This window comes from Pleurodeles waltl, chromosome 2_1 (assembly GCF_031143425.1).
Source record: "Pleurodeles waltl isolate 20211129_DDA chromosome 2_1, aPleWal1.hap1.20221129, whole genome shotgun sequence".
NCBI lineage: Eukaryota > Metazoa > Chordata > Amphibia > Caudata > Salamandridae > Pleurodeles > Pleurodeles waltl.
Window position 1 is genome coordinate 196,774,377 of NC_090438.1, and position 25,015 is coordinate 196,799,391.

The 25,015-nt window shown below is 47.1% G+C and overlaps 1 protein-coding gene across 1 annotated transcript in view; it reads right to left on the reverse strand.

Moving 5' to 3' along the window:
- PASD1 (PAS domain containing repressor 1) overlaps positions 1–25,015 on the reverse strand; it is a 267,352-nt gene that overhangs the window by 16,606 nt on the left and 225,731 nt on the right. The window contains exons 17-18 of the mRNA XM_069205967.1: positions 9,908–10,120; positions 5,049–5,560 (exon numbers count right to left, since the gene is read on the reverse strand). Of these exons, the coding sequence (XP_069062068.1) occupies positions 5,049–5,560; positions 9,908–10,120 (725 nt within the window). The remainder of the gene's footprint in view (positions 1–5,048; positions 5,561–9,907; positions 10,121–25,015) is intronic.

Below are 25,015 nucleotides of genomic sequence, written 5' to 3' on the forward strand. Positions count from 1 at the left end.
TCAACCTGCTTCCTACCACTGCAAGGGATAGGAGGCTTTGACCATTCTTTGGGGGAACACACCATACACGGCGAATTCATGAAATGTTCAATAATCCCACTGAATTATTAAACAGTTTATATTCTGACAATCTTTCAGCATCTGTCCAGTATGTGGTATGTAATGGACTCAGTACTTCTATATCGTACTCAAGCACTTAATTGAAGAAAAAATTCTGAAGAATGTTTTATGCAAGTTCACTGCGCCTGCTCTTATGCCCCTGTGTCTTAACTGGGGAACGAGGAAAGAGGATCCCTCCTCGCAGTTTTACTACTATACTAAAAGGTAATGTGGTTGAACCATTTTGCCAGACGCGCACTTATCATTATCCAGTTTTAACAAAACAGCTGATTTTTTTGTCATTCTTTTTTATATATTTGATATACATTTTACACTCCACTGAGACATCAAACAGTTACCCCTACAGTTTCAAACCTCTTTCTTATAGAAAAGTTTCAAAGTAGTGGTGTCACTATCCTAGAATTAGTATTACAGTATGTATTATTATATTATATGTATTATTATGCTATTAGTATTAATTGGGAATCTAGCAGTATTAGCGCTAGTAGGTATAGCAGCAGTTTGCTATTGTTGGTGCTGAAAATAACACTGTTATTAGTAACGCAGGCCTCCTACATGATGAAAGCACATTCTCTATTGCTCTTTACATTGAATGAAGTAGCATATGTTTACGGTGAGTTTTACAAACTAGATGAAACCAGACTCAATTGACTCATTGTAAGGAGCCGTCCAATGTTAACATGCTTTAGATAAGAGAGGAAATTAAATTGACAATGATTGATAGTAAATAAAAATGACCTTTATTAAATACCATAAAACCTGTTTTTGTATAATGCTGAATGAGCGGGTAAGTAACTGCTTAGCTTAGGCAATTAGAGGAGGAAAAGAAGCCACAACTGTTGGACAAAGGGATCAGGCAAGCCGCTGGCAGGTGTGTGAAGGCGGATCTCCTCTGGTCAGTGGAAGGACAGTTGGTTTATCGCATTCCTAATGTGTAAAGGGCGTCTGTTTTAGAGGCAGAGATCTCCTCTCGGGAAGGTATTCAACCAAATTAATCAATGTTGTTGTTTAGGGATTTAGTGGCTTTGCTGTGCTCATCCTGTGCAGGTTGTTCTTGCCAACAGAGGTTATTTTATCTGCTTGATAGCTAATGATGTTGGTGTTTAGCACAGGCTTTTGCATATTGATCCGATTCTGGGTGCTAGCCAGTGGTCTACAGATGTGCTTCTACTGCCTTTAGACAGATACCACTCTGGTAGTACCAACTGCAGGCCATGTAGGTCAGATTTAGCAAAGCTTAAGAACTGAGAAATGCATCTTTCTGCTCAGGAGATGACAAAGGGTCAGTGTATCTGTTTTCATGTGATTTGGTGAAGAATGGGATTTTTATTTTTGCTGGCAGTTTCAGGGCACCAAAGCAGAGGTTTGTGAATTTTATGACAAAATGGATGCCATTTTTTGCAGTTTTATACAGGCCTAAGTGCATCCAAGCACTTTACAAGAGAACCAGATGTTACTTATTTTTAGTCACTGGGAGATAACCTGATTTTGCCCAGAATCTCAGGATGTTGAGCCAAGGACAGGATTCAAACCTTGTTCCTTAGTTCCCAAATGGGCAGCTATAGCCACTTAGTCAAATTTTCACCGTTATAGTGAGGGTTGGGGGCTGCTGAGAGGACTTTATACTTGTACTTATTCAAGCAACCCATTTGTAAAGCATCAATTTCAAGATGTTGATGAAGCAATTGGTTAAGGCTCGATTGAGCTACTGTTTTAGAGCTCTAGCTGAACAGCTAGCTTGGAACTAGCTCTGTTGAATTCAGCTGAATTAGGGCATACGTGTGTCATTTACTTTACTTTAGTGTACTTTATGATATGTGCACCGTATGGCCAAAGATAACCAAATGGTCAAGGAAGAAGAGTCTGTTCATCCCGATAGGTCAATGATTCTGAATTCTCCAGACAAGGACAGAGTTGGGTCGTTGCAAAAAAACACCCTTATCTCTCCGATTACTTTCGGGAAAATTGTGTTTGAGTTTAACAACTGTTTGAAAGGGTTGTGATCCTGTTAGTATTATACTCGGCCTTTGGTGATGGCAGCACTGCTTTGAAGAGTTAGCCCCAATGATGTTTTATTTTTTATGAACTTGGGCTAAAAGTGTGCGAGTAAGACAGAAATACAAGACATATTTATTCACCAGAACAAAACATTCTAATGTCTTTATTCTGGAATGAGATTATAGTATTGTAGCACTTTGATGCATTTATTGAAAGCACTTCATCTGGCACATCATTTGAATGTCTTGATTTTTCCAGTGCATAGTTCAGTATGCCACTGCATAGGATTTTGATAATTATTACATGAACAGGCCATCACACCGAAGCTAACTTCCAGATTACAGGGCCTAGTTGCAAAAGAAAATTACCATTCAAATATCACCTCACAAGATTTCCATCTCCGTCAAAACAGAGATCTCCTCACAGATGCGAGTCACCATTTCCGTGCAGAGATCTCCATTTAGGTTTAGACTTAGAAGTCTCCATTCCAAGTCTAAACGTTGCAGGAAGTTGCTTCCTACAACTGTATTTACTACCATAAACTTACTACAAGTAACTTCACACCTGCTTGAGGAGATATCCACCTTGGGTGGAGAACTTAGAGTGAAAATTGATAGGGGAGCAACGCACACCTGACCTAAAACTCATACAACATACAGTAGTCATAAAAAAATTACAACTAGCACCCTGACGCTTCTCCTCTTCCCGTAGGGCTACCTCACCCACAGGGTGCAAAACACCAGCTCTAGAATCTAAGATGCATCCTAATCTAAGTAAGTGGAAGAGGAACTTCACTAAGGAGAAAACAGACGGTGTAGTTATGTTTTTATCAGTAAAGGGAACTAAATTGTCTACCTCCATGAACCTCAGCACAGTGTATATATTTCAGTAGTTTTCATGTGTGATAGAGGCATGCCTGAAAATTTCTTTCCTCGCTTCAGTATCAAGTGTATTTAATGTATCCGAAGTTCTGTTATAAGGTATGAATTATATTACTTGTACATTGTCAATACATATTTAATAATGAAAAAAAACATTGTTACCAAGTGAAAAAATTAAATCAAAATGTTATTATGCATAATAAAATTAAAATAAGTAATAAAATGTAAATTATATTGTATTAAAAAAATAGTAAAAATAATTACCAAAATGAGTTTTGTAAATTAACAAGAATGTGTTTAATTTCGAAATAAATTATTTTATGCTATTTTATTTCATTCCCTATATAAAAGTAGTATTGTCCCTGCCTTCACTTGTTTCTTTCAGTGTGTTTTGCTGCAAATTTTGTTTCCTCATACTAGTTCACTGAGCGAGGAATTGAGGACATTTTCAGGAATTACTGTCATGGGAAAGTACCAATAGCACATTATCTCAGTTTTTCTCACCTTTTGCAGTCTCAAAATAACTGGAGTAAATGTTTACATTTAGTAGAACTCTTTGCACACACTATTTTCCTAGTCATCTTTCTGCCACTGTTACTACTGAGGACTGCTCGCTGGAGTGTGAGTTACAAATAAGGCGAACTGTTCTGGTGTGCCCTGTGGCGCACCCTTAACTAGGTTCACTCAGGATAGTGCATTGCATTATACTGACAACTGCTCTGTTTTCAACACAGACATGAACTCTAAGGAGAGGTCAAGCCGGCGGCCTCCACAGTGTCATATTACAATGTTTCCACCAGGCTGACCAATGGAAACCGTGCAACGGCATTGGCCTCGGCACCTTTCCGACAGCACACTCGGAAAGGTGCTGATAGGGGGGACCCTGCACTGCCCAGGACATGGTCGTGGACAGTGCAGGCCCCCAGTATGACCCAACTCTTCCTTTCTGCCAGCCTTTTCATGGTGGGGACCCTGCCAAGAAAAGGATAGTAGAAAGGAAAGTTGTGATAGCATGGCAGTGCCAAACCCAGCACCGCTGTCGCTGACCACAACATTCACTGCCACCAACCCGTCGGGATCACTGATCCTGGTGGTGGCGGCAGTCTCCTTGGCGGTTGGACTGCCAGGATCATAATCTGTCAGTTGGACCACCAGGATGCGGCAGTTGGACCACCACAGCAGGTTTGGCGGTCATATGGACCGCCCTACTCATAATCGGGCCCTTGGTGACATGTTTTACACTACATTTGATATTTTAAAGGCACACATCTGGCATAAAGACTCATTAAAACACTGTGCACAGTACCTTTATGGTTGGAAACCTGCGATTTCCAAAAGCACAAGTCACAATGAACTAAATGCGCACTGCATGTCAGAACAATCTTACTTGTGTAGGGTTCATATGTGTTGTGTTATATTTTCCAGTCTGCACATTACATGTACAGGTAGTGTGGCCGGACGTCCCGGTTTTGGTGGGGCAGTCTCAGCTTTTCAACCTCTTTCCCACCGAATTTCTGTAATTTGAACACATGACCCTGTTTCAAAGAGGGTCCAGTTGGTGCAAAGAGAGGCAAATCTTAATTTGCAGCAGTACAGCATTAGTTAGTGCCCTAATCAGAAAGCAATTCAATTAACAGAAATGATGCTGTGAGCAAAAGTTGCATTTAATTTCCCTTTTGTGATTCATTGTCGTGTGTTTTCTATGTTCGTGAGTGCTGTCAATTGGCTATTCTGTGTCCCAGGTAGCTGCAAGATATTAGTTCGACTTCTGTGTTTCTGGTATGTCCCAGTTTTTGCTTATTAAAATCTGATCACCCTATCTATAGTTCTTTGGTGCAAATATATATATGCCTATGAACACACAGATATGGTTTCGTACACTTTCTGTGAGACCTTAACAATAGAAAAGGAAGTTGGCTAAAATTTCAAAACCGTATTATCTCGTGGAGTTTAGATACACAATATGTTATTTTGTTTTTTAATGTTGAGTATTTCAAATAGCAGTGCCCTCTAAACACTGTAAATAGAAATATATTGTAATATACATACCTCAACTGCCTTTCTTGACTGTAATCAGATGATTGTTGTCTGGTGTTTATGTCTGTTGGTACCTGAGCAGCAACTGTTATAGGGTGAGTCTGTGAGAACATCATGGCATTGTTGTAAAGAGGCAAGGCTATACTTGTGTGAGTCTGAATAGGTAGCACAGTTTGCTGAGTCTGATTGCCTCTCATTGCATGCTGGTGCTGTTGTGGTTGCTGGTGCTGTTGTGATTGCTGGTGGTGTTGAAGCTGTTGGTGCTGTTGCTGTTGGTGGTGTTGCTGTTGATTCTGCTGCTGTTGATGCTGCTGCTGTTTCTGTTGCTGTTGTTGTCTAAGTTGTTGCTGCTGTTGAAGTTGTGGCTGCTTCTGCTGCTGCTGTTGATGCTGGTGTTGTTGCTGCGGGTGATGCAGATGCTGCTGTTGTGGGTGTTGCTGTTGCTGCTGCTGGGGAAGCTGCTGTAGCTGCTGAGGTTGCTTCTGTGGTTGTTGGAGCTGATGTTGCTGATGCTGGTGATGATTCTACATTTTTTGCATAGAATGTAAAATGCATAAATGTTTATTAAATATGTGAGCATTAACGAATTGACTGAATTAGTTTTATAAAACACTACACAATGTACCAAACCAATCCAGGGTGCCACCTGTACCCATGTTATCTAGGTAACTTTAACATATATCAACAACAGATAAATATGCAGTTACTAAATGCCAGGAGAGGGTGAGATTGTAATATACTTTATAACATTTGGTACTTTTGCACTGAATAAAATATCTATTACATTATTAATTTGCAATGAGCAGTGGTCGTGCTCCAGTTTAAGCCTTACTTTGTGTATGCTATCACCTTTTAAAAAAAAAAGGCTTAGCAATTTCGCTCTGTTACTGGAGCTGAAACATCAGACGACAAGAAAAGGTCTATGGATGCAGAGCAAAGAGGATTATTGTGGGAAATGTCAGCTCTATAAATCCTTTCAGAACTTAAAGTGAACTTTGAAAGGCATAAAACAGTCTACAGTTGGGTTGCATGCAAAACGAAGTATCTGTTTAGACTTTGTGATAATCATATTATGGCATAGAGTGGCATGAAATAAGTAAAGTGCGAGTACAGGGATACAGAAGGTGAAACTAACGAAGAGTGCGGAGTGCAGGATACAGAATGACTTTTAAAAAAATATATCTATGTATTGATTGTTTTTTTTTCTGTGCCTCACATCTTACAGAATATAATTGTACATTATTTTGTAGTCAGCAGTGTGAACGTGGACAGTAGGCATTAGTCGGGCAGTATACATTGTATGGTGTCTGTCAGCCAACCATGTTTATTCAGGTTACATTCTGCATTGTTGCCTGTGTGGGGCCAGTCAGTTGTCCTGGGACCTTGGTTATGTGGTCTGATACAGAATGACTTAAATGTAAATCTTAGCGACTAGATGGATGTGGTCCCTAAAATTCAGATAGTAGCCCTAAATGAAAGTTGAGCGGAGCGATATCCCAAGGTGGTATACCGCTCCACCCAACTATAAATAACTATGTGTTCCTGCATCCAGATGTCCCAAGTGCAGGAACACCATACCTGATTGCACCAGCTTTGAGATTGCAAGAGGAGCCCGCTCCTGGCCCATGGACCTGCCCGTTCCCATTCTAAGATATAAAGGGGGCACGTAACAATCCCTCTGGTAGGCCACATCCTCTTCTTCCCCCTACCTAGCACCATCCCTTGTCAAAGCAGATGTTAAATGGTAATCCCTCATGGAAACAGGAATGCTGTGTGGAATCCAAGCCAGAAAAGCTGGGTCTGACGGAAAATGGATTTAGATGCAGAGATACTGGGTGAATAGATGATGTAAATTCAGCCACTCAGTATCTATGCACCTAAATCCACTCTACTCCTAATACGGTTCAGAACCTGTTTAATTTCTGGGAATGCATAGACACACGTGTTTAAGTAGCAGAGGGGGAGTGCTAAGACAGTCTGACTTCACTCTACCATCTCTGCAAGGCTATGTGAAAGTATGGACTCTAGAGGTGCAGGCCAGGGGCGGCTCCTCTGCTAAGGGGTGAAGGAGCGTCGCTCTGCTGGATTTTTGTAAAATTGGGGGGGGGAGGAGCTGTAAAGGTAGGACTGGAGGAGGGGTATGTGCACTATAAAGTGTGCATGTTTGCTTAGCCGGCAGTGTTGGGGCGGCCAAACAGACATGCGCACTTTGCATGTTAACTACCCGGCCGTATTACATCCAAGTGGATAACATGCACATGCTCCTACTCCCAATCTGAGCGCCAAAGCAGGCCGCTCAGACCAATCATGATGCTGCTGTCATGCTGGTGACAGCAGCGTTGTGATTAGCTGGGAGCCTGTGTGCTGGCGGGAGAAGGTAGAGAACGGACGGTAGACAAACGCATCTCCCGAAGAAGATAAGTTGGTTTTTTATTTTTTATTTTCTTTTTACTCTCCCCCCCCATGCCTGTTCAGTGGCAGCCACCACTGGTACAGGCAGCAGGATGAAGAGAATGAAATCCATATGGGGAAGCATGCTGGCAACAAGGCTATTGGGACTGGGTGGAGGACGGGAGGCTCAAAGGATATGGAGGTGCATAAGGGGATATCCCAAAATGACACACAAGAAAGAAAGTAAGAGTGGTGCCAGTGGGGAGATGATGTTTGGGGAAAGAAGTTGAGGTTTAAGTGTTGGGAAAGGACAGGAAGGGCTTAGGAAAGTTAGAGTAATATTATGGCTTTCGCGTGTGGCAAATTCATTTTGAATCTTTATATAAAAGTCATACACAAAAGCAAAAATAATATAGCATGGACAGGCAAAAAGGACAAATATTTAGTGACTTCTAGTCTTTACAAAGACCTTGCCATGAATGAGGAAAGTTTTTTGCTACACTGCTAAAGTAAATATTATCAGAACTAAGGCATTGTTGAGGGTCTTTGACCATATATTACGTGCATATGATGAGCTGATGAATGGTCACATTATCTACTAAAATAAGTTCATATGTTGTATCCGAGGCTTTTTAGGTTCTTCATGCTTGTGTAGTTTTGCAATCACAAAACTGTCCCAAAGGGACGGGTTGGATAAAAACAGTCTTACATATTCTGCAGCACTCCACACAGATTGTAAGTCATAGTTGATGTTCACACAGATCAACAATGGGTGTTTTATTATGGATGTTTCATTATGTATATGTTTATTATAGTGGTGTGTGAGGTTGCAATGGTGGAGGCTTTCAAGTTTCTGATTTTTTTATTTGAAGTGTATGGCAATTATATCATTTAACACACACCATTCTGTCAAAGGATGCTGGGCGGCCGAACAGCGATAGTTTAGCTCCAAATGTTATTGTGGATATTATAACTACAAGAAATCCACAGTTATCTAAAGCATAATGCACTTTATCTAGTGGGAGCCAACTGCAGGTGAGCAGTGGCTGAGCTGCTTGAATAAAAAGGAAGCTATAATGACAGGCTCATACTGTGATTGTATGAAGTGTTTAAAGGTTCAGAATTCAATGCATTTTATCCTAGTGTTGATGAAGGCGGAGCTCGTCCTTAGTTAATTCAAATGATCAGAATTGAATGCACCTTATCTTGGTGATGATGAAGGTGAAGCTCGGCCTCAGGAATTGTTACTATGCATGTGTTGCGACCAACAATTACTTGTTTTTCCATAGGTAATTTCAAGTAGTTTGTAAGTATATAAAGCATTAACACACTTTTTTTTAGCTGGAACTAGTTGCCGATGGGCAGCGGATGATCCGCAAAACACTACACTCAGTTATAAATGTCTCATTTAATGTCTTAGCTGGTCTCAGTTGTGGACGAATGTGGAGCTAGTCCTCACCAAGGATTCTTATCCTAGTATATGTTGATGATTGATGGTCTTTGTATATGTTTTTCAAATACATCATAAGTGCTTGGGACTGGGAAAATGGCTTTTTATGGCCATTGGAATATTTTAGATGTTTTTGGGGAATTTTTTTATGGTTTAAAATAACTGGAAACAATACATTTCTATTTACTTAAAGTGTACCAGCTCTGCGTACAGCAGAGCAGGCAAAGTTTTTTAAAAAATGGTATGAAAAGAGGCCTTTCAGCAGGAAGGTTCTCACTATTGTGCAGGGTTGGGAGCGGTAGGTGCTTATCTTTGTGTGTTGTGCTCCTGTTTTTTTGCTGCCAGAATTCCTAGAGCAGGACTTCTAGTAGCAGGGAAATTAAAGTACGCAACCCAGCAGCCATGATTTTTCCACTCTTTCAATCCAGTGACCATGGAGAAACCCAAGTACCTGCAGCCATGGTAAGCAGAAATTGATGAAGTTAAAATATGGCGACCTCTGCAAATTCTGGGAGTTTCATAGCAGGTGTGAAATTCTCTGAATTGGCGTGCATATGCTGGCGTAATTATTTAAACTTTGCCAGCTGTGAGGCGCATAATGCACGTATTCGTTCATTGAAGGTTCCATGAAAGATTTTGAAACCTGCAATCTATGACAGAAAATTGCTAAACCAGGGTGCTACATATGGGAAATTCTGCAAATGACCTATACTCTTCCCTGCTTCTTAGCTTATGCACACATTCCGTTAAACACCATAACTTTACTAAAACAACCACAGTATGCAATCCTGACTTGTCGTAGTTTTAATCTCAATATTTTTAAGCTCAATGCACATCTACCAAAAGAAGCAGATATGATGGCCTACAAAGTGTTGTATCAAAGTTCATACGAGAGAGTTAGCCAAAGGCACATAGACAAAGGGAGAGTCATTTAGAAATCATGAGTTACTTTATGGGAACTAAAATGTCTCAGGGTCACCTGCCTGACCAAAGAGCTTCATGAGATGGCTCCCAGCCAGCGGCTTCTCACCTGAGAAGAGGTCACAGAGGATTCCCTGAGGAACTGGTGTGGAGAAGACACAGTGGGGCTACAGTAACGTTTTGGCGGCATTAGACCCTGGGGCTTCTTGGGTAGATCACCTCCTTGCCTGGCCACTGGTGTTGGTTGTCGAGATTGTCTTCTTGGGTCCTGCTGGTGCTGTGTGCTGGGAAAACTCGCAGGCATAGGCTGCTGCAGCAGCATCTTTGAACAAAATGGAAAATCATTATATAAGTATTGCTTGTATCGCATGGTGATTATTATACATTAGCAGGTACTAAAATAGAGTGCAATAATATAATCTACGTTATGTTTCATTAAACATGTTTTTGATGTGTATTTCTTCTCCAGGCGCTGTGATCTTACTAAGGCGATCCAAACCATCATAGACTGTAGAATGGGTGTAGAGATTGAAGGTGGAGGTGATTACTGCTTATTGGGTTGAATACATTTTTACAATTTGAGGTATAGGGAGTAAAAGGAATGTGCTCACAGTCACACACTGTTTACGGAAGTGCTGAAGCTGGGATTCGAGTGCATCTGAAAGGCAGGCATCTTCAATTATAAGAAGGGGGAGTTGATGTGGTCAAGTGTCCAAATTGCTCAGCTTGGAGTCCTGAGTTTTACTATTCTCCTTAACGCCTTAACGCAAATCATGTGATTCTAGGCAAATCACTTTGTCACCTTGTGACTCAAATGATACATTGTAAAAAAAAATAAGGCTCCTATTGTAATTGTCCTGCAAACTGTGCCGCCTCTTGGGCACAAACAGAGCCCAGTTAAATACCAATTGCGCAGAGTTCACTATTTAGCAGGTGCACTGTTTCCTTTTGGCGCACATCAGGATGAGATTAACACCCTAACAATGTACATGGTTTCCCATTTCGAGGTCAGCAAGTAGCACATGTGCACTATTTGCTTGCCTGTTTTGTGCCAGGTTTAAACCAGCAGAAATTAGCAGGGCAAACCCCCTAGTGTTGGCAGTTTGTACCAAGGTTGAATTGCTATCTCAGACAGGAGTTTGCACCCAAAACAGAATTACCTCCCAGAGTGTGCTTGGGACCCAACTGCATAGCCCCATCTCGTACATTGCCCAGAAATCCTCCTAGTACCTCCAACTCCTGGAGTTATCAATACCAGGATACCGGGACTCCAGGAGTCAGAATTGTAGGGATATTACAAGAGCAACACAGGAGGCTAGCCCTATTAATGAGCAAGTACCAGGAGAATGTGTAATTCGGGTTCTTATCCCCCCTGGGAATTCCTAGTTTTGCCTCTGAGTTTCATCTGGTGCTTTTGGCTGCCTGAAGCAGCCGAAGTCTCGGGTGAAACAAAAGAGATGGCAGTGCTCTGATAGACATCATATTTCCGATGTGGCCTGCCATAATGGAAAGGGAGCTCGTAATGAATACTTATCGGTAATTCTCATTACTCCGAATACCCTGTTTCTCGCCCCAATACTTACTAAATGAGGTATCTCACCTGTACCCAGGCCCACATGCCCTAGCCAGGTCCAATCAAAAAAGTTAGTCTGAATCTCTTCCCCTCCCTCTCCGATCCTCCAATCACCCTATACCTATATAAGAGCAAGGAGCCCAGAAAACGACTTGAACATCCCAAAGCAACAGAGCCAAAAGGGAGTCAGGTTGAAATTGGGGAAGGAACGGGGAGAGAGGGACGTAAGTATTGGGACAAGAAATAGGGTATTCAGAGTAATAAGAATTACTGGTAAGTAATAAATTCATTACCTCCTCAGCCCTATTTCTCGTCCCAAACCTTGCTAAATGAGGATATACTAAAGCAGAACAAACAACCTGACTCCCCCAAGAAAAACAGCTGCAAACCACTGGAGAATGCAGAATGACTATCGCAAACCAGAAGTGCGGCAAACAGAAGAGTCAGATTCATCCTGGACCTCCTACGCCGAGAACGTATCTCCCAACATCTGAGGACCCTCCACTGGCTCCTGGTTGAGAAACTAATCACATTCAAGCTACTTACCCACACGTACAAAGCCATACACAATGCAGGACCAGCCTATCTAAACCACTGCGTCTCTTTCCGCACCCCCGTCAGATCCCTCTGCTCCACCCAGCTGGCTCTGGCCACCATCCCTCGGATTATTAAAACCACCACCGGAGGATGATCCTTCACCTACATCACAGCAAAGAGCTGGAACAACCTCCCCCTGCACCCCAGACAAAGCCCATCACTCACCATCTTCAGGAAGAACCTCAAGACATGGCTCTTCAGATGAGGCTCCCCCGCGCCTTGAGACCCTTACGGGTGAGTAGCTGTGCTTTATGAAAAACTGATTGATTGAAGCGTCAGATTCCTCATGGAACAACAGCAGCCAAAATCCGAGAGCCGAAGGCCACAGGTTCTAGAACAACCACCCTGTAATGTGAAACAAAGGTAGAGGGAGGTGCCCACGTGGCTGCTTGACAAATGTCCGGAATAGAAACTCCTTGTGCTCCAGCCCAAGAAACCACCATACACCTTGTATAACGCCCCTGGCCACCACCTGGCAAAGCAACATATTAAGAAAATAGGCCAGGAAAAAAAGGAACGAATCCAACTACTCAAAGCTGGGGTAGAAGCCTTGAGGCCACTAAGAAAGACTCCAGAGTACACAAAAGGCTTTTACACAGGCAAAAATCCATAGTGAGATAAATGGATGCAGTTCGCACCATATCCAAAGCATGGAAGGATTCCTCCACAGGAGACGCAGGCTCAGGTAAAAGGAGGGCAGCATAATATCCTGGTGCTAGTGAAAAGAAGAAACCAATGTGGGAAGAAATCCCAGACCTAACCACAAAACATGTCTACCAGAAAACAATTGCAAATAGGGGTGCCTGATGGACTAAGAGGCAAACTCGCCCAATCGACAAGCAGAGGCAATGGTCACCAAGAAGCACACCCACAACATCCAGGGGATCAAAAGGCGCAGTCTGAAGGGCTCCAAGGGCCCAAGGCAGATCCCAAGCAGGAACCACCAAATAAACACAGGGCCACAACAGAGAAAAACCCCTGAGAAGGCAGGAATCCAAAGGCAGTAACTCAGGGAAACCAAAAGGAGAACAAAGTGCCTTAATAGCAGCTCACTGCACTCATAAAGCCCTCACTGAAAACTGCTGAAGTGGGACACGAAACAGGATCCAACCGCTTATCCTCACACCACTGAACAAAGGAAGACCAATGATGACCATAGGCCTTCAGAGTAGACCCCTTTCGGGAGTGTTGAATGGAAGTAGCCACTGGAGAGGAAAGACCTTGCAACCTACAACCCTTCTGTTTGAGAGCCAAGCCGACAGATGCAGCTGGTGGCCAGGGGTAGGTGGAAGGAGAGGGGTCCGGATGGGACACGGATGGAAAGACAGGACCCACCCTGGTGCAGTCGGCATCAACTGTAACGGAGGAAACCACCCCATCCAAGACCAAAAAGGTGCTACCAGAATGAGACACACCAGTTACCTCCACAGCCTGGCCAAACATTTGGGCAGAAGAGGAAATGGAGGGAAGGCATACAGAAGACGAACTGGAGGCCATGGAAGGGACAGAGCATCCACCCCCCAAGACCCCAGTTCTTGGGACCTGGAGAAGAAATGAGGAAGGAGGCAACACTCTGCTGAAGTAAACAGGTCCACCAGAAGAGTGGCGAACGTGAGGCAAATGTGAGAAAAAATGAAAGGGCCCAGACAAAAAATGAGGGAAGAAGGAAAAAACCCTGCTGAGTCTGTGGGCCAGAACATTGTCCTGTCCCCAAATAAATGCTGCCAATCCGAGAGAGAAGATAGGAGTCAACCCAACACCCCACTTGAAATGCCAGAGAGGCCAGGGAGTGGGACCCTGTGCCTGACTGCCTGGGTATAGAAGATTTTGTGACAGTGTTGTCCGTCTGAACAAGCACCACTTAATCCTTGATCAACGGGCAAAAATGCAACAGAGCCAGAGAGATTGATGACCGCACGCTTCAAATCGATGAGAGCCTGCACTCCTGAGGAGACCAATGTCCTTGAACTAACAGATTGTCCAAAGTGGCACCCCCATCCCAGATTGCTGGCATCGGTGGGAACCACCCTTGGAGGGGGGTAGCCAGAGGAAACCGTCAGGCCAAGGTGGCAGGACTGAGCCATCACTGGAGCAAATGCCAAACACAAGGAAACACAGGAATCAGAGAGTCCAAGGACTGAAGTTGTGGGGACCAATGAGACAGCAGATGCTGCACCAGAGGACCCAGGTGCAGACAAGCTGAGGGGATGACAAAGACGCAAGATGCCTGAAAGAAAAAGAAACAACCTGAAGCAGGACCACCGAACAGAACACTCAAGAGAAGCAAGAGTATCAAAAGTCAAGACGACATACCGTATGACCTTGAAGACAAAGCCACTCTCGAGCCGTTGCCACCCTCTGCTGACCTAGAGACCAGAGGAAGGTGCACACCACCTAGGCACGGTCCACCGGAAGACTGACACAGCCCAGGTCCAACTGGATTGAGCCCCACTAAACTGAAGATCCTGTGATGGGTCAGACGTGACGACTCCCATTTCACCAGGAGGCCAAAGCTCTCCATGGTCTTGCATACCAACGAAATCTGGGACAGAATCAAAGGCAGAAGGAGATGATGCAGAAGCCAATCGACCATAAAAGGAGGAACCAGCACCCCAAGTCCGTGAAAATGAGCCACCCGGGGGGCCATGACCTAGATGAACCCCCTGGGAGAGGAAGCAGGCCAAAAGGAAGGACCCGGAACTGCCAATGGGCTCCATTCACACGAAACCGGAGAAAACGTCTGATGAGAAGAAGCATAAGGAATTTTAGGATACTTCTCCCTTAACTCAAAGGAGGCAGTCCATACACCTGGACGAATCATTGGGACAAAACGCTGTACTGTGTCCATCTGGAACCGTGGCTTCCGCAGAAAGGAGTAGAGTAGTCAGACTGAAGATGAGCCAAACCTTTCCAGCAGGTTTTGGAACTGAGAAAACCGGAGAGTAATATCCCTTCCCCTGTAGCCCCACTGGAACAGGAACCATAGCATGCTTGCCTACAAGAGCCACAATTTCCTAAAAAAGAGCTGGGAGGAGAGCAGTGCAGGTGTGGGACTCCACAGTACCCGAAGGGGGAGGAATGCCTTCGAAGTCAAAGGAGTAGCCTTCCAAAATTATGTTTAGCACCAAAGTGTCTGAAAGATGACGTTGCCAAGTAGGAAGAAAAGCAGCCAGGGAACCCTCCACCGGAATGGGAGGAGTACTCGGGAGCGCCGCCAAGGCTGCGGCGGCTGAGGAGGCTGAGGCGTGGAGAAAGGGTGAGCAGGAAAAGAAGAGGACCTCTGGGTTGTGTAGTGGAAACGCCCCAAAAAAACATGAGAACGATTCCCAGAAAGAACTGTCTGAAGGCTCACCCTGGGGGTGAGAATAAAACAGCTGGGCATGTGACTGATTTTTGAAAGCTCAAGAAGCATTGGTTCCAAATCATTACCAAACAGGCGTCTCCCCGTGAACTGCGTCAGAGAATGAAAGCCATTGACCAAGGTTTGAGATGCAAAGACAGAATAAGTTAGCAGCTCTAACAGTGAGGTTCCGTTCTGAAAAGCACTTCTGCAAAGAGGCCTTCACAGGATGGTCCTCAAAGTCAGAAATTGGAACTTCCACAGACATAACAGGCAGCCTCCCCTCCAAATGAGCAAGAAGGGGATCAATCAGCAAGGAAGAGGGAAACTCGACATCACCCTTAGCCAGAGGATACAGGTGGGTTAAGAACCTACCTAGGGAGGTCTGCCTTTTCCAGACCCTTCCATTCTAGGAGCAGAAGAACCAATACCTCCTTGTTAACAGCCAAGGAAGTAAGAGGGCAGTAATGAAACTGCTGAAAAAGACCAGTACTAGTACGAGGAAGAACAACCTCCATAGGAAGACCCAAGTTATCCCCCAGATAATGGAACAGGGCAAAAAGATCTTCTCTTAGAAGAAATTCAGAGTGAGGCAGCACCACTGCCACCGGAGAACCAATTTCCTCATCGCAATCTGGAGAAACCTAGGAAGAAGAGGAAGGAGATGACCCCACCAAAGAGGATACAGAAGAGGTGGGAGAGGAGGGGGAAATAATGGGAACCCCCCAAAGTTTCAGATCTCAAGACGGCATCAGAGAGGGAGGCCAGGAGATGCGGAAACTGACCCTCCAGAAGGCAACAGTCATGAGAAGGAATCTGAAAATCCCACACCGTCCAAGGGTGCTTAACCCCTCCTGGTCATCTTTGGAACAGTGACGGCGCTCAGACAAGGCCTTCCTGTGGTCCATGCTAAGTGGGAAGGAACATAAATAGGATGCCAACCAAGGACCCTCAGCAGTCCAATAAAAGAGCCTGAACAAAAAATAGAAATAAAGAACAGGCAAACAACATCATGCAAATAAGCACATTGTTAAAAAAAATATACATAATTCATTTTTTTTAAATTGTTGTAAGAATACAAAATACAAAAAAACATGAGAAGTGGAATAACAGATACAAAACAGAAATATTAGGATACTTCGCATTCTATCTATGTACTTAATTTACATAATTATCTGTTTTCAAATGAAAAGCACCACGGCATAGCAGAACCAAACTATGCTCGGCTATGTTTTGGCCAGTTGAAACACTCCCCGCGCGCACAGCACCACCGAGCCGTGCCCGTGTCTCCCCCTCCCCGCCCTCGCTGCTCCAAGGGATAGAGGCCCTCCCGGACCCGATCTACCCTGGTGCCTGGTGAGCACTAGAGTGCTTTTCTGTTTCTTTGTCCATCTTTGGCTATCTTTATCTATCTTCTTGCATTCCTTGTTCTGGTTGTTCAGCTTTTTCACTTTTTGTCACTTTTTCACTTTTTCTGCCCACTGCTCCCCCGTTTATTGTATTGCGCCTTTTTTTCCCGCTCTCTCTCCGCTCCCCCGCCCCCCGTACCCCCATTCGCCCATGCCTCCTGCCTCCCAGCTGCTCCTCCCTCCCCACTCCCTTCTTAATGGCGGTCGCTGCGCGCTAAGGTGAGTGTCCCCTGACCTGTTTGGGCCAGGTGAAACACTCCCTGCGCGCATAGCACCACCGAGCCGTGCCCATGTCTCACCCTCCCCGCCCTCGCAGCTCCAAGGGATCGAGGCCCTTCCGGACCAGATCCGCCCTGGTGCCTGGTGAGCACTAGAATGGTTTTCTGTTTCTTTGTTTCTTTGTCCATCTTTGTCGATCTTTGGCTATCTTTGTCTATCTTTGTCTATCTTTGTCTATCTTCTTGCATTCCTTGTTCTGGTTTTTCAGCTTTTTCACTTTTTGTCACTTTTTCTGCCCACTGCTCCCCGTTTATTGTATTGCGACTTTTTTTCCCGTTCTCTCTCCCCACCTGCCCTCGCGCCCCATTCGCCCGCGCCTCCTGCCTCCCAGCTGCTCCTCCCTCCACCCTCCCTTCTTAATGGCGGTCGCGTGCAGCGGGCGCGCCAGAGGCAAGCCCATCTGCGCCCGTCCGCGCCTTGACCGTGCCCAGTGCCAGAACCCCTGGACCCCGCAACAGCCACACCGCCAGCCTCCGTTACGACGCCAGCACCCTCCTCGCACTCAACACCGGTCAAGACACCACCTGCTTCCAGGCCACTCCGAAAAGCACACACGGACCCTTCTCCTGCCACAACTGTAGCTTCACCTGCGACAGAGCCTATAAACCTCCCAGGACCAAGACCAACCACCTCCACTGCATACTCCTCAACACTTGCTCTGCACGTAAGCACGCCATCGAGCTCTGGAACCTGCTCGACACCACCAACCACGACGTAGCCTTCCTGACCGAAACCTGGTGGAACAACTCCTCAGCGCCGGACATCACCATTGCCATCCCAGACATGTACAAGATCTCCTGCAGAGACTGCATCAACGGAACCGGAGGAGGCATAGCCATCGTCTACAAGGCCACCCTCGAAGTCCACACCCACCTGGACGACTCCCTCAATTCCACCGAACTCCTACACTTTCAAATCCACACTGACCCCAACACCACCCTCAGAGGAACGCTCGTCTACTGACCCCCTGGACCCAGGGCACTGTTCAGCAACGCCATTGCCGACCTTGCCAGCACCCACGCACTCACCTCCAATGATTACATCCTCCTCGGGGACCTAAACTTCCACCTCGAAAACAATAACGACGTCAACTCCACCACCCTGATTGACAACCCCCCAACCTCGGCCTCAGACAGCTTGTCGACGCACCCACCCATGCCGCCGGTCACACTCTAGACCCCATCTTCTCCACAAGCGACCACATCGCCTTCAACCACACCACCGAACTCTACTGGACCAACCACCACTGTATCCACTTCACCTTCAAGAAACAAACTAAACACCACCACACCGAGCAACCACCCCGTTGATGCTGGAGCAAAGTCACGAAGATCAGCTGACCAACGCCCTAGCCCAGAAACCGCCCACCGACCCTGACATCGCCGCCCACAACCTCAAGCTATGGATCAACGACTGCGCCAACCACCTCGCACCACTCAAAAAGCCCTCCAACAATCAAACCAATAAGAAAGCCACCTGGTTCACCAACGACCTCCAACCCTCCAAACGCAACTGCCGTAACATCAAGAAGAAATGGCTCCACGAACGCACACCCGACAGCCACACAGCACTCAAGAATGCCACACGCAGACATCACCAACTCCTCAGGCTAGCAAAGAGATCCTCCTTCAAAGCCCGCCTGGAAAACAACACTCACGACTGCAAAGAACTCTTCAACATCGTGAAGGAGCTCTCCAGCCCCAGTGCCACCGTCAACAACATCCCACCCTCCCAAGAACTGTGCGACGCCCTAGCCACCGCTTTCCACTGAAAGATCACTGACATCCACGACAGCTTCAACACCCCGACTACCTCAAACACGCCATTCTCCCCCTCCACTAACTCCACCTGCGCCAACCGCCCGACCTCCTGGACCAGCATCAACGACGATGAGAATCACAAGACCATGAATTCCATCCACTCTGGATCACCGTCAGACCCGTGCCCACACCACATATACAACAAAGCAGACACAACCATCGTACCACACCTACGGAAGGTCATCAACATCTCCTTCGAAACAGCAAGATTCCCGGAAAGCTGGAAACACGCCGAAATCAACGCTCTACTCAAAAAAACAAAGGCGGACCCCAAGACCTTAAGAATTTCCGGCCCATCTCCCTGCTCCCATTCCCAGCGAAGGTCATTGAGAAAATCGTCAACACACAACTTACCCGCTACCTCGAAGACAACAACATCCTCGACCCCTCCCAGTCCGGATTCAGATGGAACCACAGCACCGAGACTGCTCTCCTCGCTTCCACAGACGACATCAGAAGCCAACTCGACAATGGAGAAACATCAGCCCTCATCCTCCTAGACCTGTCAGCCGCCTTCGACACAGTCTGCCACCACACTCTGAAAATCCGCCACCACGAAGCAGGGATCCAAGAGAAAGCCCTCAACTGGACCACATCCTTCCTCTCTGGCAGAACCCAGAGAGTCCGCCTCCCCCCTTTCCAATCCGAAGCCACCAACATCGTCTGCTGCGTACCCCAGGGCTCATCCCTCAGCCCGACGCTGTTCAACATCTACATGGCCCCCCTCTAACAAGTGGCCCGCAAACACAACCTCAGCATCATCTCCTACGCCGACGACACCCAACTCATCCTCTCCCTCACCAAGGACCCACACACCGCCAAAACCAACCTCCACGAGGGCATGAAGGCCATCGCCGACTGGATGAGAGGCAGCCGGCTGAAACTGAACTCGGACAAAACGGAGGTCCTCATCCTTGGGCCCACCCCCTCCGCCTGGGACGACTCGTGGTGGCCAGCTTCGCTGAGAACCCCACCGACACCAACTGACCAAGCACGCAACCTTGGCTTTATCCTCGACTCATCCCTCTCCATGTCAAAACAGGTCAACGCCATCTCCTCCTCCTGCTACAACACCCTCCGCATGCTTCGCAGGATCTACAAATGGATCCCAACCGAAACAAGAAAAACAGTAACACAGGCCCTCGTCAGCAGCAGGCTCGACTATGGCAACGTACTCTATGCAGGCATCCCGTCCAAACACCTTCAACGCCTCCAACGCATCCAAAACGCCTCCGCCCGACTCATCCTCAGCATACCCCGCCGCAGCCACATCACCCTCCACCTGAGAGACCTGCACTGGCTCCCCGTCGACAAGAGGATCACCTTCAAGCTCCTCATGCACGCACACAAAGCACTCCACAACACTGGACCAGCCTACCTGAACAACAGACTCAGCTTCTACACCCCCACCCGACAACTCCGCTCTTCCAACCTCGCCCTCGCCTCCATCCCCCGCATCCAACGTAAATCCTCCGGCGGCAGATCTTTCTCCTACCTTGCCGCCAAGACCTGGAACACCCTCCCGACCGACCTAAGAAAGATCCAGGACCTGGTCACCTTCAGAAGACACCTCAAGACCTGGCTCTTCGAGCAGTAGCAGCATCCCCCCCCCCCTTTTTTCCCCAGCGCCTTGAGACCCTCGTGGGTATGTAGTGCGCTTTATAAGTGTATTGATTGATTGATTGATGCTCATCGAAAGAAAGGATGTACCTGGTCAAACCCAGAAACAACCCAGAAAGGGCCCTCGTCCAAAGTCAGACGAAAGTGGAGAACACAGAAGTCTTTTTCCATGACAATGGGAAACACGGCACCACCGTCCTCCCACCACACGAGGGCGCTTCTCACGTGCCTTACCACCAGAGAGACGTGCACCCAGACCGGCAGCATCGCGGCACACAAAACTCACACTGAATCAAAAAAACACACCACTGTGTGAAAGACACTGCCTCAAGTCTCTGTGCCGATCGCAACCGGAGAAGGCAGTGGGCAGCCGGGACTTAGTGACCGGCCACCACAGAACAGGTGAGACAACTAGTCATACCGGCCAGCCCAGAAACACACTTCGCGCATACCCAGCCAGTGCGTGGTGCCAGAAATAGTGGGAAATGCAGTGGCGCAGACACTACAAGAACATAAGAAGGAGGCCATGGAAGGTGAAGCCCAGCAACTCAACCATCTCCATGCAATGCCCAGGAGGGTGCCCAGCACAATGCTATAACAGGGAAACAAATGGGGAAAGAAACAAAAAAAAAATGGACCCAGCCTCTCAGGGCTGTACTGGCCAGAACAGCTCAGGAACCTGAGCAGACAAAGAAAACAGGTCGTTTTCAGAGCTCTTTGCCTTTATATTGGTAAAGGGGAATCGAGGATAGGAGAGGGAGAGGAAGAGTTTCAGGGGAACTTTTTTTATTGGACCTGGCTAGGGCATGTGGCCCTGGGTAGAGGCCACGTGCCCTAGCCAGGTCCAATAAAAGGAAGTAATGAGGTCCATAGTGTTCCCTCTGAGACTGTCATAATTACTTGTCATACTCTACCCCTTTATGATTTCTGTAATCCAGTTTCACCCACACATTGCAAACTGTTATAAACAAAACAACAACATTTAGAAGCAGCTCACACAATAAAAGGCTTTTTGTGAAGCCATTCACTGCTACTTGCAGCAAAATGCATAAAATATTGTTAATAAAACATCAAAAACAAAATAGGATCTAAAAAAAAACAACTATAAACTCAAATGAATATATAAGATACTATTAACATATGATTAAGAACATATGCAATGTTGTTTGAGAAATATTAAATGACAAATTTAGAACTCTGTAATGAACCGCTGCATTCAGTCAGAGCAGTGTTGAGCGCCTGGTTTTAGGAGATTACACTGTCCAACGCGGGTACACTTAACTCAGGATTTTTACCAAGTTAGTGCATAAGTGAGTTCAGAAACGGAAAGAGGTTACTACTGCTCACTGCATCTAAGTATTGCTGTTTGCAGGTAATACACATTAACAGTTAAATGTATTGTGCTTTTTTTTTTTTTACAGATGCATTGTATATATATTATATTAAAGATTGGATCTATTTTTAAGTGTGTGTTGCATAAAGCTCAGTACGAGACGAGGAGTCACTAACCAGGACAGTAGGAAAGTACCAGCGCCTGGCGGAAGGTCAGGTCAGGGACCATTCCAGAGTAACCTCCAGAGGGGGATGATCCAAAATAGCAATCGGGTGGATGGCCACAGATCTCAGAGCCTGTTGTAGCGGTTTGCTCAGAAAGATATAATCTATCCGTGGGTAGGATCAATGAGAATGAGAAAAGAAGGTGTAATCCCTCTCGAACCTTTGAGGGCACGCCAAGCGTCAAAGAGCCCCATGCGGTGTAAAGCCGATTTCACAGATCTAGTAAAAGCGCCTGTCTGTGATCGCTGTGGGTGTGTCGTGTCTATCGCTGAATCCCAAACTAAGTTGAAATCACCCAACAAGATTATCTCGCCCTCAGCATAGCCCTCCAACTCGCCCAGGAATTGTATAAGGAATTGGGACTGACCACTGTTAGGAGCGTATAAAGTAGCTACTGTACACTGTTTGCCCCCCAGGCTGCCCTTTATCATTAAGTATCTGCCCTCCTTATCTTGCTTGGAACCCGCCTCCTGGAAGTGAATCGCCCTACGGAACAAAAGGGCCACCCTATAGTGATTTGTTGGCGCGGGTACTGGGGGTACTGTTTGTGTCACAAACGGTGTCCTTCCCATTTCTTGAAATGTGTTTCCTGTAGTGCAACAATATCATAATGGTGATCGTTGAGGTATTTCCTCAACTGAGACCACTTATTGGGGGAGTTCAACCCTTTAACATTCCAAGATAATACATCCAACATTACATAACAGTAACCCAAAAGTTCTTGAAGCGATCTACCGCATTTCCAGCAACTTGCCCCCCTCCCCACCAAGCGTCCAAGGTGCTCCTCAGACCCCCCCACAAGGCTCTCATCCGGCAAAAAGGGATAATGGACACAGACCCAATGGAAAAAACAGCTCCCACACAACCCAAACCGAAGAACAAGAAAACACAGAATAGAAAACGTCCTTTCTATCGGCATTATATGAACGGGGTATTACACTGCCTCTTCCCCCCCAGGACCATTCATCTTTCCAAAGTCGACAAGAGTGGGGGATGACTCCGGGCCCCCCAAAAGTATCAAGAATGGGGTTCTCCAAATCAGGCCACTGGCATGCAAGTCCCAGCCGAGCTTCCCAGAGTCAAATGGTTTCTTTCGTAGACAAGACACATCTCCAACGCCCACCTCAAATAAGACCCCTAGTTGGAGCTGCCCTGCAGGCTCCCCCAAGACCTCTCCAATATCATCGCAGAACACAGCTGGAAAATGTCACCTCTTGGGGGTTTTCCTCCCCCTCCTCTGCTGTCTCCATTGCTCCATTGAGGTGGAGGGGCCATCCGCCCCTGCCGGGCCTCCCCGGCAGCAAAGCCTCCACCTTCGCTCTCTGGCTGTAGGCCTAGCGCAGCCGCCGCCTCGTCGACGGTCATGTAGTGGCAAGCCTTGTTATGGAGTTCGAAAGCCAGGCCAAAGGGAAATGTCCAGCAATACCGTATGTTTCTCTGTCACAGGGCGGAACTGCTGCTGCAAGCCAACGTCGCTGGTGCGATATCCTGATAGAGGGTACAATGTGCCCCTTGAAAGGAGACCGTGTCCTGTCGTCTTGCCCGTGAGAGAATGCAATCCTTGACCTTAAAGGAGCTTAATTTGACCAGTATGTGTTTAGGCTTTCTTCCTTCGCCTGCGGCCCGGTTGCCCACACGATGCACCCTTTCGACCCGTACTTCTGAATGCTCCTCTCCCAAGAGTGTGGCGAAATGGCCGACCACAAAAGCCTCCAGGTCCGGACCCTTGGAGCCTTCTGCCAAGCCCCGAAACCCTGATGTTGTCCCTGCGTGATTAGCAAGGTGGAGTTGTGCTTTGATACTTGTGATCTCACTGTCCATCGGGGCTACCTTCTGCTGCAGGTCCTGCATCTGCGTTTCCAGATCAAGTGTGCGGGCGCCCACTGAGTCCACATCTGCCTGGAGTGAGGATAATTTCCCATTGACATCCACCTGAAACGTGTCCAGCGCCGCATTAAATTCAGCAGTAAGTTCCTCCCGAAGTTCCGTCAAGAGAGGCCAGGAGGTCCTTGTTCTTGAGCGCCATCTCTCCCTCCTGCATCAGGCCTATGCTTCCAGCTCCAACTTGGGCAAAATATTTGGAGACCCTGTTGGCCTGCACCTTCCCCTGAGGCATATGCTCCTCTGGGGTCTGTACGCTCAGAGAAGCACTCTGCCACATGGACACACTGGGACACAGGATTGCTCTCCTCCGCTGGGGTGTAATGGCACCGTCTTCTGCTCCTGCCCCTCCAGAGGCAACCAATATCCCTGGGTCGCAGCACCTCTTTGGGTCCAGCCCTGTCGCGTCTCCACTGCGCGGGCCCCCGACACATCAGGGGTGCCCGCGCTAACCCTCTCAGCACACCAGGGGGCCGGCACCCCCCCCCAAGGGCGCCATCCGTAATCTTCGCTCCGCCGCCAGGCTGCCACCACCAACAGTAGAGAGGCTGCTACACCAGGGGCCTCTGGGCCCGCACTAACAGGGGTGGACCACCCTTCTTCTTCTCTGCGTGGGCTCCCCCTCCAATGGAGTCCGCCGCGACCTCACGTGCACCAGGCGAGGGGGAAGACTCCCCCTCCACACCCCACAGCGCCAGCGGCCCCCGGTACCTTCACGTGGCTCCAGCCCCCGGCCGTGCCCGCTCCTCCTGCTGCGCCTCCCGGCGCACGCCACGAGGCAGGCCAACCACTCCACCAGGGCCGCACAGCACACGGTCCGTACCCCTCAGGGAGACCTCCCCTGCTGGGCTTCACCCCCTCCCGGGGCTCTTGGTAACTTAACCGGGGTGGGGGCAGCATGGTGCTCCCTCACTGCGCTCCTGGACTCATGGCCTGAAGGGGTCTTCGACGGAGCCGTCGAGATTCACCTCCGACCGGCCATGTTGGTTGGCCCTGCCCCCCTCAAGTCTACCTTTAACGAAGCCTGTTTGGGAGTTGTGTAGAGGACTGGGAATAAAAGATTTGATTATTTTTGCTAATATGTTGGCCTCCATGTTTAGTAGAGAAATGGGGCAAATATTTATGGGATCTGAGAGATCCT